The sequence below is a fragment of the Lipotes vexillifer genome, unplaced genomic scaffold (assembly GCF_000442215.2).
Source record: "Lipotes vexillifer unplaced genomic scaffold, Lipotes_vexillifer_v1.1 scaffold4, whole genome shotgun sequence".
Classification (NCBI taxonomy): Eukaryota; Metazoa; Chordata; class Mammalia; order Artiodactyla; family Lipotidae; genus Lipotes; species Lipotes vexillifer.
Window position 1 is genome coordinate 251,176 of NW_006785876.1, and position 21,801 is coordinate 272,976.

The 21,801-nt window shown below is 44.1% G+C and overlaps 1 protein-coding gene across 1 annotated transcript in view; it reads left to right on the top strand.

The window, feature by feature from the left end:
• ZFAND3 (zinc finger AN1-type containing 3) overlaps positions 1 to 21,801 on the top strand; it is a 160,715-nt gene that overhangs the window by 130,218 nt on the left and 8,696 nt on the right. The window contains exon 4 of the mRNA XM_007458309.1: positions 4,810 to 4,977. Within this exon, the coding sequence (XP_007458371.1) occupies positions 4,810 to 4,977 (168 nt within the window). The remainder of the gene's footprint in view (positions 1 to 4,809; positions 4,978 to 21,801) is intronic.

The following is a 21,801-nucleotide window of genomic DNA, read 5'->3' on the forward strand; positions in this document are numbered from 1 at the left end:
TAAAAATCACTGTACTTATTTCTCTGCCACAAATAAAGCAATGGTTACTTTAAACCTAGGAAACTGAGAGGTAAAATCCTTTTTCTTAAGATTTTCCTTTCTCATTTAATCACATTATGATTCTTGATCAGACTTTCCTTTGACTAGAAGGTCTGATGCGGTATCTTCCTCAGGCTGTTAAACGTAGGCAGAGGAAGAGGGGGTCTGGTTGAATATCAAGAACTGTGAACCTGGCATAGGCATGTGGGCAGCTCTTGTGTGGGTACATACAGACTAGATTATGTTCTCAAGAAAAAGCATACTGGGAAAAGGTGCTTTGTTGGCCCTTTATGAAGGACTTTAATTAGAAGTCACTCCTAACTCCTGGGGTGGGAACAGTTTCTAGCTTGCCGCTATACTCCTGCTGCTAATGAGCATGCTCCTTGCAAGGGTGCGTTTCTTCTGACAGTTAAAGCTGCATATGAGAGTTATTTCTGTTCATCTTTCTCTCTGCATTAAACCCTTACTAACCAAGTTCAGATTATGCAAGTAGACTGGTAGTGTTTTCCATCATTGTTGAGGAGTTGAAGATGCTTCAGGGTAACAAGACCTATTTACTATTTGTGAGCAAAAATTTAAAAAAAAAAAATCAAACTTTAATTTATTCAAATACGGACAGTAGATGAGGGTTCCTTTAGTGATGAGCATAATTGGATCTTTTCTTTCTGGTGGTCCTTTTAAAATTGTCATTAAATTTGTAATTGAACAGTTGAATTATTTAGTTCATTATTATGTAATTAAAATCCCTGTCCTGGACATATGTTTCTCTTATTTAGGCAACTCCCCACATGGCACAGGTTTCATTAAGTAATTAGCAGAGGAGATGTAAATTTCTTATGCAGACATGATGATGATCCTGTAGACAGCTATTTATTTCATCAGCTTATAATTAAAATACTAAGTTGACTTGTGAGGAAATGCCAAGGAATGGTTTGCTTCGCCAAGAAGTTACAGATAACACATAACTGGATGGCAGCATGTGGAAGGTGGTAAACAGTTTAGGGAGTTTTTTCCCCTCCCTCCTTGTGGTAGAGAGCATTAGAGGGCTCAAGGATTCCTTTCCACTTAATAGACCATTGACTGAGTGAAGGATAAGTGGGCGTATTCCAGAATGCTAAAGTTATGAATCTCTTAATGTCTAGGAGCAGTTCCTTGATTCTGAAAAATAATACGTTCTGGTAAACATTTCACCTGTCTTGGTTCAGACTCATTGAGGACTGCTTCTCATGGCTCAGGCTTTCTATACATGGATGCCTTAGGTCTTGGACTTGCACAGATGCTGAGACATTGACTCTCAGAGGACTGACTAGGGCTGAGTGGTGTTCCTTTAGGATGGCCAGTGCCGCCAGAAGCTGTTGGCAGCATCAGGCCTCAGTGCCGCCAGAAGCTGTTGGCAGCATCAAAGACCTCCCTAAGGACCCACTGTTTCAGGAACATCCCATGCCTCCTGCCTTCCAGAACAAATAATGCAGTTGTCTTTATATATAGTGTGGAATGGATAAAGGAAAATTTCAGGATGAGACCATGCAGACCTGTTCCTTAGTTTTGTTATTATTGAGTGCTCATTGGTCAGACAAGGTGGAGAATTAGAAGAAAAGAGATGAGGCCTGGACAGGCCTCCTAATTTTGGGGCGTTCCATCAGCTGGGTTGTTTGGTGGTGACCAATGATGATTATATCAATATGAATTCTGTTTCTCAATCTTAGGAATCATATGTTAAAAAATATTGTCTTCACAGATCACTCTCTTGCTTGTTTGAAAATAGTTAGCCATGGATAACACTGACATACTGAAAATAAATTGTCGTCTTGCAGCAGAGGCTTGCTTTAGAAATGGAAATAGGTGCTCTGTAGGTAGACAGCACATTTGACAGTTTGGAGCAGATTCACTTGGGAAACAGCTTTGAATGTGAACATTGCATTTCCAGACACAAGCTCAGTTCTATGAGGTCGCAGTGCAAATAAAAGAGGGTCCGAGTGGTCCTCTTTTATATTTGAGGTGTGCTGGCCTCGTGTCAAGACCCTCTGGATTTTAACAATTTAATAATGCAAAGCCTTCAGCCACCTTCTTGTGTGAACCCTAATCTCTCTCCTCTCCCCACCTCACCCCCCAGGGTTGGGGGATAATTTCTTATGTGGATGCTCCAGATTTAGGACCTTGTCTCAGAACAAACACCATTTTTTTGTTTCGGTTTTTACTTTAGAATTTTCTCTTCTCTACCCAATGGAAAAAAAAAAAGTTGAAATAGGGTTATTAATACAAATAGTGCCCTTTCTGGTTTGTAAAAAAGGACCCCCCCCCCCAGAACAGTGTGGCATACCAGGTGAATTCCTTTTGTCTTCCTGCCTTGTAATGATTTACATTTAGATTGTTGCTTGTTGCTTTTATAGGGGAAGGGGAGGGGCCTGGTGTGTCTGGCTGCCTCAGTCATCACACTGACTAGGTTTGGACAGCTTTGCTCAGCAGAGCTGGGAAATAGGCTGAACTTGCTTTCAATTGTTTTCATCAGAGGCCTTGTTTAGTTGGTTTGTATTGGGGGAAAATGTCATGGAGGCTGCAAGAACTAAATGAAATGAAAAATGAAGTTTACAATTGCTAAGAATGGTGCGTACATTCTGAAAGTCAGTGCGAGGTGCGGTGGGCCGGAGGGCTGTGAGCAAACTGTTACCATTGTCACTGTCGGGGCCAATGAGTGCTCTGGCGAAATGCAGCATCTTCCCCACACAGAGGGAGGCTGGGAAGGGGATACCGACAGCCTTCCTTGAAATACAGCCGGACTTCCCTGGTGGCCCAATGGTTGAGACTCCGTGCTTCCACTGCAGGGGGCGTGGTTCCGTTCGATCCCTGGTCGGGGAACTAAGATCCTCCATGCTTCGCAGTGTGGCCAAAAAAAAAAAAGAAAAACTGCCAACGGTCTGCCGCTTCTCACTAGAAACACAGTAAATAGAAAATCAGGACTGCCTTAGGAGAAGATTTATTCATGTAAGAAATACTGAGTTGTAGGCATAGAGGGCACATTAGTGAACAAAGCTGGTGAAACTTCCTGCCCTCTAGGAGTTTACATTCTCCTGGAGGATAATGTCAAAAGATAAGTGCTGTGGAGGAATAAGAGGCAGGAAAAGGGAGGAAGGGAAGTGCTGCTGAAGGGGGCAAGAGTGGTCTAGATAAGGTTTTCAGGGAAGAAGACTTCATTGAAAATGTAGCTTAAAAGACTTAAAAGAGGGGATTCCCTGTAGATCTGGGTGAAGAGTGTTCCAGACAAAGGGACCAGAAGGTGCAAAGGCCCTGAGGTAGGAGACAATCAGGAGGCTAGTGTGGGTGGAGCAGAGGGAGAGAGTAGCAGGGGATGAGGGGAGAGAGATGGGAGGAGGGCACAAAAGAAAGGCAGGGCCTTTCTGAGGGTCATAGGAAGTATCTGAACTTTTCCTCCAAGAAGGGGAGTTATTAGAGGATTTTGAGCAGGATTGTGAAGTGATTCTAACTTGATTTTTAACAGGGTCGCTTGGCTGCTGTGTGGAGAATAGACTGTCGGACAAGGGGAAGGGCAGGGAGACCAGTAAGAAGCTGCTGTATTAGGAGACTCTCTTCCAGAGGTGGTTTAGCACAAATCACTTTGGAACCTTGGCGAGAGGTGCATCGTCAGTATGTAGTGGCAGTAATTCCAAGAATACAGAGCCCCCCCAAGTGCTGGCTCTTTTCTTTTCTCTTCTTTTCTTTTCTTTTCTTTTTTTTTTGAAAGCAAGAGTTATTTACAGTCTGCCTGTGACATGAACTTTATTGCATTTTACCTTTTTAAGATTATACAAAACACTTGTTGCACACTACATCTCCCTTCACCTGCTAATTTGGCACCAGCCCTAGGGTTGCGGTGCCAAGTGCTGCCTCTGTACCACCCCACTCTGGAGGCCATGGGACAGCTTATTTGTGAACAAGCAAGGACACTTCTTCACTCTGAATAAAGTTGGAATCGTTTTCAGTATTAGAACCTGATTCTTGTGCATTTAGTTGTGCATAGGAATAGAAATGTCTTTTTTTTTTTTTGTGGTACGCGGGCTTCTCATTGTTGTGGCCTCTCCCGTTGCGGAGCACAGGCTCCAGACGCGCAGGCTTAGCGGCCATGGCTCACGGGCCTAGCCGCTCCGTGGCATGTGGGATTTTCCCGGACCAGGGCACGAACCCGTGTCCCCTGCATCGGCAGGCGGACTCTCAACCACTGTGCCACCAGGGAAGCTCTTAGAAATGTCTTTTTACTAGAAAAGACCATGGATCACCCATGAAACACTGACTTCAGGTATAGAATTGTGCTAAGCATGGTGACATACAGAAATAGTAGACACAGCCCCTTCTCTGGCAAAGTACAGTCTACTTAAGGACAAAGATCCAAGAAGAGACAAATAACCAATACAAGCAGTAAACAGCTAGGACCCAAAGAAGGGGCACAAAGAGAGGATCCCATTTCCCGCTCGAATGGTCTCCTCGTAGAGATGGATGTTTTTTAAAGACAGCACAGAATGGACGTTTGTTGAGCCACCCACCCTCCTCTCCTAGCTTGGGCCTGGCTTGTTAGAAGTCAGCTCTAAAGGTGCATATGGATGTCACAATTTGTGACGTAAACCAGGTCAGTTAGAAGAACTGGCTCTTGCTCATACTGATCCAGTTCCTGGAAAAGGGCAGTAGCCTAGTCAGAAGAATGCCTTGGCTGTACATTAATCAGCTGTGCTTGCCAGGCCAAGCACTAACCCTGACCCCCAAATGTGTTGTTTTGCTCAGATTCACAGTCTGAGAATGAGGCTTCGCCAGTGAAACGGCCACGACTACTGGAGAATACTGAACGATCCGAGGAAACCAGCCGATCTAAACAGAAAAGCCGACGTCGGTGCTTCCAGTGCCAAACCAAACTGGAGCTGGTGCAGCAGGAACTGGGATCGTGCCGCTGCGGTAAGCATCCCCCCAGTGGAGGACACAGCATGGTGGAGGCTGTGTCCTTGGCGCCCTGAGAGGCTGAGCTCCTTCATTCTTCTCCCGAGTACCTCCCTGCGAGCTATAGGTTTGGAGCTTGGGAAATCAGAGTAGAGGATTCTTATTTCTAAACACCCTTTATTTCCTCTCACACATACAGAAAAGGCAAAAACCTCCCCAACTACTCTTACACATATTTCATTAGAGTTGCATTGTCGCTGCTTACTGCTCTCAGCTTCTCCCCACTGCATATTACTGTGGTTCCTTCTCATTGATGACTTATTTAGAAGTTAACCAAGCCAGTGAAATTCTGAGATATGTGCCATAAAATTCAGATATTAAATTAATTTTGAATGAGCTTCTTACTATATATAATAAATGGAAGGTTTATCCTCCATATCCCTTTTAAATTAAAGTTTGATTAGAAAATTATTTTCTTTGAACCATAATTCATTGTCAGTTAACCCCTTGAAATAGCTTTAAAGTAACCTTTTCCTTCTGTATTATCCAGTGTAATACCAACTCTTGGAATTTTTGGTGGGATGTACTTTTTAAAAACTTTATGCTGCCCACAGTGAACAAAACTTGGAACAATCCTTCCTCTCCCTTTGACCATATACATCGTGTCACATGGAAGCGAAATTGTGTAGCTGCATTATTTAGGCTGACTTACAGTTTTCCTGTCCCTGTTTTCATTTCTTGACGTTAGAGCATAGTATTGTGAAATTGTTCTTTGGGACAGAGCTGTCATCAGGCACATTGGCTCTAGCCTCTGAGAGTCCTGTATCCTTTGTTCTTAGGAGTGAGCTTTTAGAAGCTTCCTTTTACCTCTGGGATGGCCATAGATATCCTGTAAGTACTGATGCTGGTAGTCAGGACTGGGTGGTTCTCCCAGCAGTTAGAAAGTTACAGCTGCTCAAAGCTCTTCATCTTCTGAAGAGACAGCTGTCGCTGCTCCTGTCCCTGAGTTATCTGCCCTGTTGGAAATGAGGACAGGAGGGAGTTCCAGCCTCTCATGGAAACTGAGTTGGAACTCCTTTCCTGTCATGAGTAGAAATCTGTTTGTTACACAGTCTGGTGTGTGGTACTCGGCAGTATCAGAAACATATTTATATTCAACTGCAGACACGGTGACTAGCATGTGGAGTCCAGGTATCACTGGACAAGTTTTTATTCTTTAGCCTGGCGTTTATTTATCCTATTAAATGCTTGTGTGAAAGTGTAAGGAGAGAGGTAGGATAAGACGTGGGTGCAGAGGCTGTCAGCAGAATTTTCAAACCTCACTTTTGTTCCTGCAATGTGATGTGGTCCAGGTGAGCCCAGAACCTTGTTCTTAGGCTGTGTCTTGATCAAACCTGCCAGGTAATGTAAAATTCTTAATGAGGTAGTGAAGGAATACTGTGGTTACCCAAGGAAACTTTGGGGTCTCATGGCTAACCAGCTTTGCCCATAGTGGTTTGTCTGATCTTTTGTGGTCTGCAAATTATTGCTTTGGTCTTCACGTGGACCCCTGGGGGCTTCAGCAGTTCAGTCTGTTACCAGTGTTGTGCAGCTTCCCTGACCATTTGCCTGTTGCTTTTGTAACACAGGCCTTTGGTGATTCCCAAATTAGAATCATGGGGTTTTCCTGTACCTTACATTCTTGTTTCCTTCTTGAAAGTAACTGAATTCTGGGTATTACACAGGATTTGCCCTAGTGGATCAAGCAGTTGGTCCATCAAGTGTGCTGTCTCGCCTCTGGCAGTGGCTAATAACCTCCTCTCCTTGTCAGGCAAGCAGTGAGAATTCAGTTTAGTGCTGAGAGATCCAGAGGTGTGGTAACCGAGTCTCCCAGTTTACCCTTCAGCTTTGATGCAAGCCACCTAATTTCCTAAGGTCTTAAGCACCAAGCTGAATCTAGAAATACATGTTGGGTGACTTCATGTGCTCCTAAAGTGAAGCCAACTTGACTGACTCTGGTAAGTGCAGATTACTCTGCTGTGCTCTTCACCTCTCAGGCCGGGTTTCTAAGTAAGTGCCTACTGGGTTTGCCATAGACGTGCATTCTCTTTAAATGATCTAACACGTGGTCCCTTGGCTTATGCCCAATTCTGAGGGTCATCTTATAGAGAGATTTGATTTTTCTGCTGGAGAAGAGAGCCCTGAGCTTTCTGCAGTCCCTCCAGATGTAGCCTTCCTAGAGAGAGCTGGGAGTTCAACTGGGCCCACTGAGAGCATTACACTTATGTGCCCAGAAAAATGACTGAGTCAACTGCCACATTTTAAAAGATGTAGGACAGTAATGGGAACACACACCTCTGGGACTGTCCCTGACAAATATCTCTTGTGTTCCTCCTGCCTGTCTGCTTGGATCTCTAGGAAAAGGTGAGTTGTACAGTTATTTCCTTGAGGCTGCATGGAGTGCTAGGGAGACGTTTAACTGCCCTGAAAGGTTTTGGAAGACGGGAAACACAGTAATTTACTACGGAAAGTGAAGATTCAGGAAGGCGGTTTGAACTCAACAATTTTCCACTGTAGAAAATATTTTTTTTAAATATGTATTCACAATCTTTTTTTCCATTCCCCTTCCACTCTGTACAGGTTATTAACTGCTGACAAGAAATTCACATCTCATAAATAATGCTTAAGAGCCGTTGCTATATAAATTGAATGTGTTATGAATTGTGATGGGCCTTTTTGTAGCATTCGATGCCTAGAGCAGGAAGAACAGAGGATGTCATTTTCATTAATTTCTAATGAGGTGCCAATTAAAGACAGAGAAGACGCTCCAAAGGGAAGAGTGGCCAAGCTCCCCTGAATCCTCCGCCCGGGGCTGTCATCCAAACACACAGCAAGCCTTCTCTAAAAATTCCATTAAATCACAGTCTCATCGAGAGCACACAGACACATTCAGCTCCCCTTTGATCTTCAAAAGAGCAATTTGTAAGGCGAGTTCTGAGCCTTCTCACATAGGGAACAGCTAGAGGTGATAGGAATTGTTAATTGCCAAGACACTCCATGGGCTTTCAATAAGGAGGTGAATTTTGAAGATGAATTCTCCTCTGCCTCACTGTGACTAGATAACCTTTAAATCAACAATACCATAGTAACACCCTTTTCCTGTGAAATCTTTCTGGGTGCCAATCAGAAAAAGCATGTGGTGAGCCTGGGATGATACCCTGCATCCTAGTGTATCTTCAGCAGTTTAACTTCTCAAGATGGAAAACAATTGCATAAAAATGGATTTATTTGTTTCATTTTCTACTCAGTAGGCAGATTGATCAGCTCCTTGTCTTTACAGGGGTCTTGTCTCTCCAAAGGCCACCTGGAGGGTGTTCTGAAATCTGGCCATCCTCATCCAATCTGGGCCACAGCACAGCCACATGGATACTGTGTTTTCTATTCAGATCTTGCATTGTGCATACCGCATGGCTTTTTAATCGCTATGCATTGCTTCCCAGAACCACAGAATTAATTTTTAAATACCAGTATAAGAGCTTGCAAAAGTTATGGCATGTTTTCAGTTGACAGTGACTTAAACCGTAAGATGATATGCTCTGTTTTGGGACAACAGTGCTTTTACTAACCTCTTGAGTAATCTGACTTCGTTTACTGCTTTCAAAATAAATTTTATACTCCCTTTAGAAACTCAGAGTGATGCTTTAGCTGGGGCCTTTAGTTTATTGACTTAAAGTGCCTCAGTGGTCATTTCTGCCTTTTCATTCACTGTCAAGCTAAATTCAGCTAGCATTTATTGAGATGTGATTTTTTCATAAAGCATTTTGCTAGGTTTTGTGGGGAATATAGGAGGTAGAATACAGAATGTAGGAGCTCATAGTTTAGGTCAGTGATTTCAGACTTAAGTGGGCATCAGAATTGCACAGAGGGCTGTTAAAACACAGTCTGCTGGGCCCACCCCCAGAGCTTCTGACTCAGTGGGCCTGTTTAACAGGTTCCCAGGTAATAACTGATGCTGCTGGTCTGAGGACCATGTTTTGAGAACCACTGCTCTAGGCGCTTCTCAATCTGGGAAGCCTCTAAAATACAGAATGTCTGGGCCTCACACTTAACAATTAAATCAGAAAAGGTTTCTGGGTATTGTTTTTTTTTACATTTTGGAAATTAAAAGTTTGTCCTGGACCATTTGAAAGTAAGTTGCAAACATTGTGACCCTTTATCCCTATAAACTTCAATGAATGTTTCCTGAGAATAGTTATTTCATATAACCGCAGCACAGTTATCAGCTTCAGTAAATTGATACTGATAAATACTTTTATCAGATCTCTTGTCCATATCCTAGCTTTGCTAGTTGATCCAATAATATACTTCATAAAAGCATTTTCCTCCGTCTAGTACAGAATCCAGTCCATGATCAAGTGTTGAATTTAGTTGTCATGTCTCTTTTAGACTCTTAAGCTGGAACATTTTCATTGCCTTTCTTTGTTTTTAATGATATTGACATTTTGAAGGCTACATTTCTCCACCCTCCTCTGCTTACCCTTCCCAACCCCCAACGTTTTTATTTTTTATTTATTTATTTTTTTGCGGTATGTGGGCCTCTCGCTGTCGTGGCCTCTCCTGTTGCGTAGCACAGGCTCTGGACGCGCAGGCTCAGTGGCCATGGCTCATGGGCCCAGCCGCTCCGTGGCATGTGGGATCTTCCCTGACCGGGGCACGAACCCAGGTCCCCTGCTTCGGCAGGCGGACTCTCAACCACTGCGCCACCAGGGAAGGCCCCCACTTTTTTAAATAGAGCACTCCTTGTTTGGAGGTTGTCTGATGTTTCTTCATGATTAGATTCAGGTTATATATTCCCAGCCAGAATGCTGCTTGGGTGATGTTGTGTCCGCCTCAGGGTTCTTCATTGGGAGGCACGGATGTTTATCTGCATCTCATTATTGATGTTAATTTTGCTTCATTCACCCAGTCTGGGTGTTGCCTGATGTCTCTAAAAATAGAATTTTTGCCCTTGCAACTAGTAAGCAATCTGTGGGAAACACTTTGACTATATAAATGTCCTGATCATCATCAAAAAGGTCTCCTAGATTTAGCATCCATTAATGATTCTTGCCTGAACCAGTCTTTACTATGATGGTTGCAAAATGATGCTCCAGTCCTTCTCCTGCATTTACCATTTGCACGGAGCATTCTCCTCCCCCATTTATTTATCTCTTATTGGTTTGGACTCATTGGGCTCTTATATTTTTCAGTGGTTTATAATTCATTACTGTACTTAATTATTTTGTTGCTCAAATTGTCTCAGATTTGGCCAGTGGAAGTTCCTTCAAGCTGAATTCTGTATTTTTGTGACATACCTCCTGTTTTTGTTTTTTTTAAATAACTAATTAATTAATTAATTAATTTTGGCTGCGTTGGGTCTTCGTTGCTGTGCACGGGCCCTCTCCAGTTGCAGGGAGCCGGGGCCACTCCTCATTGCGGTGCGCGGGCTTCACACTGCAATGGCTTCTCTTGTTGCAGAACACAGGCCCTAGGCACGCGGGCCCCAGCAGTTGTAGCACATGGGCCTAGCTGCTCCATGGCATGAGGGATCTTCCTGGGCCAGGGATTGAACCCGTGTCCTCTGCATTGGCAGGTGCATTCTTAACCACTGTGCCACCAGGGAAGTGTCCCTGCCTCCCGTTTTTTAAAAAGCATTTTCTTACTCTCTGGCCTCACATGATGTGTTCTGGACACATCTTGTACTTGCTTAGTCCTGGAATCAGCCACTTTTCCAAGATCCCCCAAGCTGATTTAAATAGGCATTCAGAGTAGGAATTTGCTGGTCCTGAGTGGACGGCAGGCACATGCATGAAATAAGTGGCATCCAGGGCAGCATACCATAAGAGTTTTAATCAAGGTACAGGCCATATGTTATAGGAATATGGGGAGGGAGAGATTAATTCCAACTGGAAGACTCTGGACAGGCTTCCACAATAGGGGCATTAAAGGAAGGGTGGGACTTAGAAGTGCAGAAAGAGGGGATGCTTGGACCAAGCTGGTGTTCTGCAGGTGACCTCTGTGCAGCCCGATGGAGGCTTGGGGTTGAGTGAGGAGAGACTGCTAGAAAAGGAGGGAAGGGATTCCAGATTCCAGGCTGTAGGGTTTGGACATTGGTTTGCAGTGAAAAGCTATCAGTGGTTTGAATGTGGTCAACACGATCTAATTTGACTTTTTTTTTTGCGGTATGCGGGCCTCTCACTCTTGTGGCCTCTCCTGTTGCGGAGCACAGGCTCCGGACGCGCAGGCTCAGCGGCCATGGCTCACAGGCCCAGCCGCTTCGCGGCATGTGGGATCTTCCCGGACCGGGGCACGAACCCGTGTCCCCTGCATCGGCAGACGGACTCTCAACCACTGCGCCACGAGGGAAGCCCTAATTTGACTTTTTTTTTAAAAAAGTTAAGCACATAGGAAAGCCCAGGAGGCTGTTGAATCTTCTTAGAGGAGTGATCTAGGGAGAATGTGAACTGATTCACAAAGTGGAAAGGAATGTGCACGTGTCACAGCCATCCCCGTCCACTACAGGGGACCGACTGAGTGGTGAACGGATAGTGATATTCTGAGGTTGAGTGTGGGGCGAGGAGCTGTGGTGATTATGAAGCATGTAGGTGACGTGAAACTACCAGGCTGGTCCATTCCACCAGCATCAGAAACCACCACAAATAAGCCCACATCTAGGCCTTTATTTTAACTCTCTTCCAAGTGTGATTTAAAACTGTCAGGGACATTTGGCATTCTGTCCTATGTCTCAAAGAAAGCGAGGCTATATTTTCTTATAAAAGGCCTTATTCTGTGTACAGAGTTCTAGCCTGGATCTGTCAGAAAACCCTAGTATCCATGGAAGCACCTGAGATCCTTTATCATGAACAAATTGGTTTGGCCAGTTAGGTGTTATCATTACTGCCGTTGAGTATCGAGTCCATGCTCTGCAGTGTGTTGTATAGTGTGGTGACCAAGATCCCAGCCCTTTAGGAGCTCCTGTTGTTTTATGCTGAGGCTGGCAGTGAAAGGCTAAAGTTTTTCCAGCACTTCTGAGACAGCAGCTGGGTGTTATGTTACCTTACGGCTCAAGAGAAGGAGATGCCTGCCCACCCTCCCAAAAGCAAAAACAAAAACAACAGCAGCAACAGAAAACCTTTGATGGGAGTTACTGTATATATGAGAGCTAAGAGTAATTGAAAGTCTTGAGGCAAATTGAGAAAATGTTCTCCCTTTGCTACTCTCTTCCTTTCACTCTCACTGTACTTTCACCTAAACAAGAGTATGCTTATTTGTAGTCCCCATTTAATCTTTAATGTGTAAGAGTTCTGGTCTAAAACCGAACAGATTAGTCCCTCTGCTGCTCCTCTAAATTGCAAGTTGAGGTGTTAGAGCAAAACAAATCAAACCTTTACTGAACACTAGCTCCACATATTTGGCCCATTAGTTTACCACGTCCCAGAGATCCAAGCTACCATATGTCCTTTAACAAGGCTGTAGAGAGATATTAGAAACATGAAGAGCTCCCCTCCCCAGCAAAGGAGCATCAAAGACCAAGCTTTTAAAATACAAAATGTGCAGAGCACATTTACTGAAGCCTGTGTCACTTCTCCACTCATACCCTACCGACAGGCAAACCAGCAGACCCTTGTCCCATGAAGTGAATATTTTCCATCTGGATAGCAAATTTGCAACTATTTCTATAGTCCAGTCTTAGCAATAACAACACAATAATAATTTAATCAGAACTATTTGGATAGGGCTTCCCTGGTGGCGCAGTGGTTGAGAGTCCGTCTGCCGATGCAGGGGACACGGGTTCATGCCCCAGTCTGGGAAGATCCCACATGCCGCGGAGCGGCTGGGCCCGTGAGCCATGGCCGCTGAGCCTGCGCGTCCGGAGCCTGTGCTCCGCAACAGGAGAGGCCACAACAGTGAGAGGCCCGCGTACCACAAAAAAAAAAAAAACCAACAACAACAACAACAAAAAACTACTTGGATAGATTACCCTGTTTTAGGATATTTCTTTATGGAGAGAAAAAATGGCTTATTGTAAAAGGAAATGAATTTTTTTAATTCTAAGAGTAAATAATTTCAGTTAGTTCTTTGCCTAGCAAGGTGTGTGTTATATGTGTGTGTGTTTTGGATTTTTTGATATATAATATACATACCATAAAATTCACCTGTTTTATAGTTCAGTGAGTTTTAGTAACTTTAAGTTGTACAAGCCCTTACCAAATTCAAATTTTAGAATACTTCCATTACCCCAAAAAGTTCCCACGTGTCTCATTTTCAGTCAGTCACTACACTCTCCTACCCTAGCCCCAGGCAACCACTGATCTGCCTCTGTTGGTATAATTTTGCCTTTTCTAGAATTTTAGCATCAGTGGATTCAAACAGTGTATATATATACAGTCTTTTGTGTCCACATAGTATGTTGTTTTTGAGATCCATCCATGTTGTTACATATCAGTAGTTCATTCCTCTTTAATGTTGAGTATTATTTCATTGTATGGATAATCACATTTGTTTATCCATTTACCATTTGACATACGTTTGGGTTGTTGCCAGTTTGGGGATATTATGAGTAGAGCTGCTATAAATATTCATGCAGAAGTCTTTGTATGGACATATGTTTTACTTTCTTGGGTAAATACACAGAGGTAGAATTGCCAGGTTGAATGGTCATTTTCTAAGAAAATCCCATCAGCAGTGTATTAGGGTTCCAATTTCTCCATGATTGGCCAACATTTAATATTGTCATTCTTTTTAACTTTAGCTATTCTAGTGGTTGTGTGGTGCCATCTCACTGTCGTATGTTAATTTTCATTTCTCTAATGACCAGTGACGTTAAGCATCTTTTTCATATGCCTTTTGGCCACTCATATATCTTCTTTTCTGAAGAGTCTGTTTATACTTCAGATATCTTGCCCATTTTAAAAAGATTTACAGAATTGCCATTTTAACAATATTCCAACCTATGAATATGATATGTCTCTCCTCTTATTTAAGTCTTCTTTAATTTCATAGCAGTGTTTTATATTTTTCAGTTTCTATTCTTTGTTAAATTTATTCATAAGTGTTTTAGCTTTTTGATGCTATTGTAAATAGAATTTAAAAATTTTATTTTCAGATTATTCTTTGCTGCCACTTTGAAGTGCAGCCGGTTTTTGTATATGATCTTTTATCTTACTAAAGATAAAAAGTAAATTTATCTTACTAAAGATAAATTTAGCAACCTTACTAAATTCACTGGATTCCCTTAGGGTTTTCTGTATCCATGATCATGCCATCTGCAAATAAGGGCAGTTTTACCCCTTTCCAATCTGTATGCCTGTTACTTCTGTTTCTTGTGTTACTGCACTGGCTAGGACCTCTGGCATGATGTTGAATAGAAGTGTTGAGAATGAACTTCCTTGCCTTTTCTTTGATTTTACATAGAAAGCATTCAGTTTTTTACCATTTATGTATGATTTAGCTGTAGATTTTGCATAGCTGTTCTCCATCCTGACAAAGTTTAATAGTTGTTACCTGTGGAATACATTGTAGGAAAACATAGGAAATGTTCAAATACATTCTCCCAAAACAGCTGATACAGCTCATGGTGAGCTACGATGTGACCTAAAAAAGGTGAACAAAGGTGTGTTTTAAAGAATTCTCCTGTCCCATGCTTATGATTGAAACACATGCCCTTTGTTCAGAGTCATAACATGTCTGTCCAGCCATAGTGGGGAAAGCCTGTGACCTGAGGGCACTCCTCTTTTTTCAAAACCAAAATCATAACAGATTTATAACCCAAGATGCCGTTCTGGGTTATTCTCACTTGAGATAATGAAAGCAAACCATGCTGAGAAATGCTTTGTTTGAATTAAATGCTTTTATTACTACAATACAAAATCACAAAAAAATTGTGGGTAGATAGGTAATAGAATCACATACCACCAAGATGAGAGGGAGCCTTAGCAATCATTTAGTCCAACGCCCCCCCCCCCCTTTTTTTTGTTTGTTGTAAATGAGGAAACTAAGGCCAGAAAAGTTGCCACTAGCCTCATATCTGTTTCACACAGGCTTTGATCTGAAACTCAAGGACTGCTGAAGAGTTTCTGACCAACATAACTGCTCACAGCAGAGCCCACTCTCCCTCCCTCCAGCATGGCTTTCAGCCCCCACTGACTACAGCTTCTTGTCACATATTCTTGGCCATCCCTGGGGGACTTCTGTTCTTATCTCCTCTGAAGTACCCAGAAGATTTCTTGGTCTTTCCTCCAGATTAATACACCTGACTCTCTTAACCTCCTCTTATTAGTTCAGCCTCCAGAACCTTGTTCAGGACTTGGGACTCTTATATGGACACTTCACAGCAAAATGTCACCAAATTAGACCAGTTGTGGTAAAAATAGTATTTAGTCAAAATAACAGGATTAAAATATAATTTCTTTCAAAATTGATATCAAATTGTTCACAAAGTGTTACTAAAGAAATGTCCTTTCTTGTGCCTTTTATGTGTGTAGTTAAAATTAATTTGTGTTTAGTACATCGTATGCAGATATCTGCTAGTAAACACTCTCTGTCTTCATACTAGATTCTTATGTGACTCCCTCTTGAGTAGAACTTCTTTTTTTTTTTTTTTTTTTTGCGGTACGCGGGCCTCTCACTGTTCTGGCCTCTCCCGTTGTGGAGCACAGGCTCCGGATGCTCAGGCTTAGCGGACACGGCTCACGGGCTCAGCCGCTCCGCGACATGTGGGATCTTCCTGGACCGGGGCACAAACCCGTGTCCCCTGCATCGGCAGGTGGACTCTCAACCACTGCGCCACCAGGGAAGCCCTTGAGTAGAATTTCTTAAAAAGTGCAGGCCTCAGACCAGCACTTCAGAGTCCCTGAGTAGGTGGGGATGCATCTTTGGAAAGCAAAAATGCAGTTGCTCAGGCAATTCTAATATACCCCAAAGTTTGATATACTGCCTATACACTTAATAGCTCGTTTCTTCATAGGAAATGTAAAGATAATTTAAGACAAAATAGAGTTACTAGAAATTTCCAGTGAGGTCATGCACATCAGAGGTTTTATGTCAGATCTAGGCAACTCCATTCTCTTTCAATCAGAGATTTACATCTTCTGAGTGTTTAACACATGCCTTCCTCCACTGGTCTCCTCTCTCCTGCCAGATTCTAAAATACTCAGAGAGCAGGGCCATGTGTTGTTCTGTAGCTTCCCACTGCCCCTGTTAGAGTTATGTGGCCTATAGTAGGTACCCCATCTGTTATTATTTCTTGTAATATACAAGAAAAAATTAGAAGTCAAAGAAATGTGGTGTTCTGGTGAGCCTGCTGCTTTTCTTTAGGGGAACGTCCTTTTGTGGTAGTGTTTGAAGGCAGGCCTAAGCAGGTGAATGGGAGAATGTCTGGCCCAGTCTCCATGGAAATTCTTCTTTTAAAAAAAAATATTTATTTATTTATTTATTTATTTATGGCTGTGTTGGGTCTTCATTTCTGCGCGTGGGCTTTCTCTAGTTGCGGTGAGCGGAGGCCGCTCTTCATCGCGGTGCGCGGGGCTTCTCATTGTCGTGGCCTCTCCTGTTGCGGAGCACAGGCTTTAGACGTGCAGGCTCAGTAGTTGTGGCGCACGGGCTTAGTTGCTCCGCGGCATGTGGGATCTTCCCAGACCAGGGCTCGAACCCGTGTCCCCTGCATTGGCAGGCAGACTCCCAACCACTGCGCCACCAGGGAAGCCCTCCATGGAAATTCTTGATGCCAGCGTACATGTACAACCTGAGGGTTTCCCAATGGAATAATTGACTTAAGGAATAAGGTTTAGAGAGAAAACCTTAGCATTATTTATTTTTACATACTTTTATCTGCCTTGAATTTTTATTGGTAGAGGGGAAAAATCAGGCGAGACAGGTATGCTATAAGAGCAGCATTGCTTGCTTGGTCTGATTAAAATTATTTGATAATTTGGTTTAATTAAATACTCAACTTTGGGGATGGGTGTATTTGCCTTAATAAAACCTGTGATTCATCTTGCACATGAATAAGATGGGCTCTTTGGGGGTCACAGAGACTACAGGTCACAGACCTACTGTGTATAACCACACCAGTCTCTCACTCCTGCCTAACAAACCTATCACTCTCTGACACAGAGTCCAAGCACTTAAGGGACTTAGAAGTTATCCATCTGGTGCCAGTTCAACTCCCTGAACTAATGCTGCAGAAACTACATCAGCATTGCCCTGCCCTGGCAGGTAATCCAGCCACCATGTACACCTCCAGCCTGGAGGGAGTGAGGCCTGTCTTGTTGCAGGCAGCTTAGACTGACTAGGTGCTTCCTCCGTTGAACTAAAACCAGCCTCCGTACATGACATGTCCTCATTCCTCCTCACTCTGCCCTCTGGAGAGACCTGTCACAGATCATCTTCCTCTCCTGCAAGGCTTCTCTTCAGATACTTGAACACAGTGGCTTTGTCTTTCCAGCACCCCAGTTCCTCCAGTAGCAAGTTCATTCACAGGGACTGAAGAATAGTGTGGGGACATCAAGGGCAGGGTGGGGTACAGAATGCCAGACTGGGCTCAGTGCTTGTCTCCATAGTTTTCCTCATCAGAGTCTGTCACAAAATATGGGAGTCTTTTTAATAAAACCTTTCACCTGCTGATCTCCTTGTGGGACTGCTCAAAAGTCTTCTGTGGAGTCCATGGTTGGCCTCTGTTGCTGTAGTTCTCAGAACATACTGAAATTGACTGCATGTCTGTCCTTCCTCCCAGACCATAAGCACTGGAGGACAGGGACCATATTGTGTTCTTTAGTAGCTCTCCGCCCCTGCTATATAGTACCTGGTGTGCAGTGTTGCCTGAATGAGTGAATAGGTGAACCCTGTACCACTGCAGTTGTGATCCTCTGGGTGAAGGAAGAAGAACAGCTTTAGGGCTTCCCTGGTGGCACAATGGTTACGAATCCACCTGCCACTGCAGGGGACAAGGGTTTGAGCCCTGGTCTGGGAAGATCCCACAGAGCAACTAAGCCCATGTGTCACAACTACTGAGCCCACGTGCTGCAACTACTGAAGCCCACGCGCTTAGAGCCTGTGCTCTGCAACAACAGAAGCCACTGCAAAGAGAAGCCCGCACACTGCAACGAAGAGTAGCCCCCGCTCACCGCAAGTAGAGAAAGCCTTGGCGCAGCAATGAAGACCCAACACAGCCAAAAATAAATAAATAAAATACATTCATTAAAAAACAAAAACAATAATCTTTGAAGAACAGCTTTATTGAGCATCAGCTATGTGCTGGATGCCTGCAACTGTGTTATATCATTTGACCCTTACAAAAGCATGGTTGAACAGATGGTACTCCCTTTTTACAGAGGTGAAAACTCAAGCTTTGAAGTTAAGTAACTCAGAAATATTAGGGAGCATTTGAACCCAGGTCCGTTGAGCTGCAGCCTGAGTTGTCTCTATTTTCAGCTGTATAGTTCTTAGCAGTTCCTTGAGCACTTCCCCATCTCAAGGAAACATTCACTGGTGACAATTTATGCGACCTACTGTCAGGGAACCACTGTTCCATGTGCCACTTGTTGCTCCATCTAGATGTGATGCTTCTGGAGGACAGGGTCCATGGCATTGCCCCTTTTTTGTCCCCCACTGCGCCTTGATAATGAGAGACACAGTGGCACTTAATTCTCATTGACGTGTTTGTTCCATTTTCTCCTGAGTGCTAATTCATGTCCTCATTTTCCTTGAAAACTTACCTCCTCCAGGATACCTTATGCAGTTGACCTCTCCTCAGTGCCCCCGATTTATTACACATAGCTGGATTGTACTGATCTTATTTGCAGTTGATTTCTTGATTTGCTTCTTGTGTCCTTCAGCATTTTCCTCTCTGTGCGTCTCCAGCTGTCTTAAAAGCCGGGAACTAGTGACTTTTTTTTCCCCCCTTCTCCTCCACCCAGCCCTTAGACTAGAGCTCTGTAAACAGTGCACAGATGACCAATAAATACTCTTGACTCCTTGAGTCTGATAGCTTCTTTCCCTTCCTGGACTGACAGCCCAACACTGGAGCTTGAATCCTTTATTTATTAGGTGAGATTTCTATAGCACCTTTCCTCTGAAGAGATCAATATCAGTGAAGTTTGTTTTTGCTTCTGGAAAGTGCTTTTAGCTAAGCAGACTGAGGTTCTGACAAGATCACATGATAGTCCTCACTCCTCAACTCTTGGCCCCTGAAGATGCAGACTCCAGGAAAAGCCTTGCCGCTTCAAGTTTTGCTGCTTTGTTGTCGGAAATGAGCCTGAATAAGACTGTGGCAAATAGCAGCACAGCTCTGCAGTGTTGGTTGACTTTGTAGCCAGCGTTACCAAAAGAGGACTTGTATTTGGGGGGCGGGGTGCTGCTGTCTTTTGGAAGGCAGATATGGAGAAGGCCGCCCACTAGCCGGAGCCCGAGGCACAGTGGTGGAGGGTTGTTGGCTCTCACACAGTGCCTGGTGTTGCTAGAACTGTTCAGCCTCTGAGACTCCAAGTCACCCTGCCAGGGGGCTGGGTCCCTAGGACGGAGCCACAAAGGGCATGAGACCCAGAGACTGAAAAGAAACAAGTGCTGGTGAGGTGGGGAGGAAGTGCTGAGAGCTGGTGCTCTCCTAGCTGGTGGAAGAGGAGCTGTCACACTGCAGATGTGGGTGGTCAAGACTGACCGTGAGATATTGGAGCAGAGTTCAGAGACCACAAACTGAAAAGGGTAAGTGAGTCCGCCCTATAATTTATTGGAGAAGTGCCTAAAGTAATTGGATCAGCTGACTTGTCTAGGAAATTTCTCAGCTTTCCACGTCTCCTTATTTGTTAAGATGTTATTCCCATCCCTGTTCAGAGTTAGGCAGAACCTAGTAGGGAATGAAGGCATTTACTGCAGGCTTTGCAGAGAGGTGAGGGCAGCAGCATATAGAGGCTGCTTGGTGTGGGTACTCAACATCACCAAACTTGACCTGCCCTCGAGCCTGCAGTCTAGAAAACACCCTCTGCTGTCAGATCAGGAGTTAAGGCAACCATAGTTACTGAGGCACAAAAAAGAAAAGGGAAGAGAGCAGAAGTTGAGGTGTGGTGGTGTTGGAGAATCCCGGAATTGACTCATGGGGTGGTGTGAGCTTGGGCGGGGCCGCTGCTTATTTCCTCCTGTGATTTGAAAGGTGTTCTCTTTCTCTGTTGTCCTCTGTGGAGTTGAGAGTCTGGGCCACCGAACTGTCTAGTTTATATTCTACCCCAGTGCCTGGGACATGGTTGGACAGAGGGGACGACAAGAAGTGCCCCTCTTTGCTTTGGGTACCTCACCAACTGCTGTACATGTAAAAGGTACAGTACCTGGTGGATACCTGGGAGACAGGTGACCCTGGCCTGTGGGGACCTCCCCCAGTGGCTCTCTTCCTCAGCAGCCAGCCAGGCCTGCTGTAGTTATTCCAATGAGTTCTCCAGAAAAGTACTCCGGGGCTGCGGCGGAGCTGGGGGAAGTGTTCATGCAGGTGTCAGATGATTTTCTCTAGCCAAATTTTCTGTTAGGTATCTGTCAAGATACTGCTTGTAATGCAGGAGATGGGTTGTTCTTAGGCCGTAGAGTGGGAGGTGGCAGGCAGTGGCTGTGGCCGTTGAAGACATTTGCTGTGGGTCAAGGAGACTTAACTAGTGACAGCCCATTTGCTCCTCAGGGAGCTCAAGAGCGGGCCTCTTCCTCCCTGGATCTTGGTGAGGACACCTGCCGTGCAGCAACAGGCTGTTGCTGTCCAGTGGGAGACAGCAGCTCTGAGTCAGCACGTGATGGAGTTTGTGCATCCTTGTGATTAATACATATGATGACATGTGTTCTTTAGAGCTGTGCACCTCGGTTACAGATTGACCAGGAAGGGGGAAAGTTCCAGACTCACAGATTAAACGGCCAGCTTTGTGTTAATTCTCTTGCATCAATTAAATTGCTCTTCCCTTGAACTGAACTGCTACCCCAGGATTAATTTTCTTTGGAATCTGGAGTAATTGACCAAAATACTAGGGTAGAATAGGAAACGAATGTCAGTGGGAACCTGTGTGTTTACGTTCAGTTCTTCATTATCTGTACTTGGCACATTTGTGATCATGAATTACAGCAAAGTTTTAATTCCAAGAAAGCATCTAATGCCATCTTGGACATTTCTGGGTTGCCTCTCAGAGTGAGCTCAGCAAATATAGGCTCATATTAATAATGGCAATAGAAAAGCATAATTAGGAAAGTAAACTTGCTACTGCAAAAAAAATTTGAAAAATACATCCAAAGCCAAAGCCAGACAGTAGTCATCTTTACCTTGCGTTCGCTCTATCCTGTTCACCCAGGTGGTTGGAAGTAAACTGTGTGGTGGTGGTCCTCTCCAGGAAAGGGGGCGAGGGCACAGTTACCAGCAGTAAATGTTCTTTTATTTTTTATATATTTTAAAATTTACTTTCTTCTTGCCCTCCCTCCCTCCCTCCTCTCTCTTTTTCTTTGGCTGTGCCAGGTCTTAGTTGTGGCATGCAGGATCTTTCGTTGTGGTGCATGGGCATCTCTCTAGTTGTGGCTTGTGGGTTTTCTCTCTCGAGCTGTGGCCGCAGGCTCCAGGGTACATGGGCTCCTAGAGGTGCGTGAGCTAAGTACTTGCAGCACACGGGCTTAGGTGCCCCACAGCACGTGGGATCTTAGTTTCCCCACCAGGGATTGAACCTGCATCCCCTTCATTGGAAGGCGGATTTTCTTTGTGTAAAGAAATTTTCTTTGTGTAAAATGTTGTGTAGCAGAAAGAAAGCCATGTGAGTAGGGGGAAGGAGCAGGGGAGGAGGGGGCACCCAGCCTTGAAACCAGCTGAGTGAG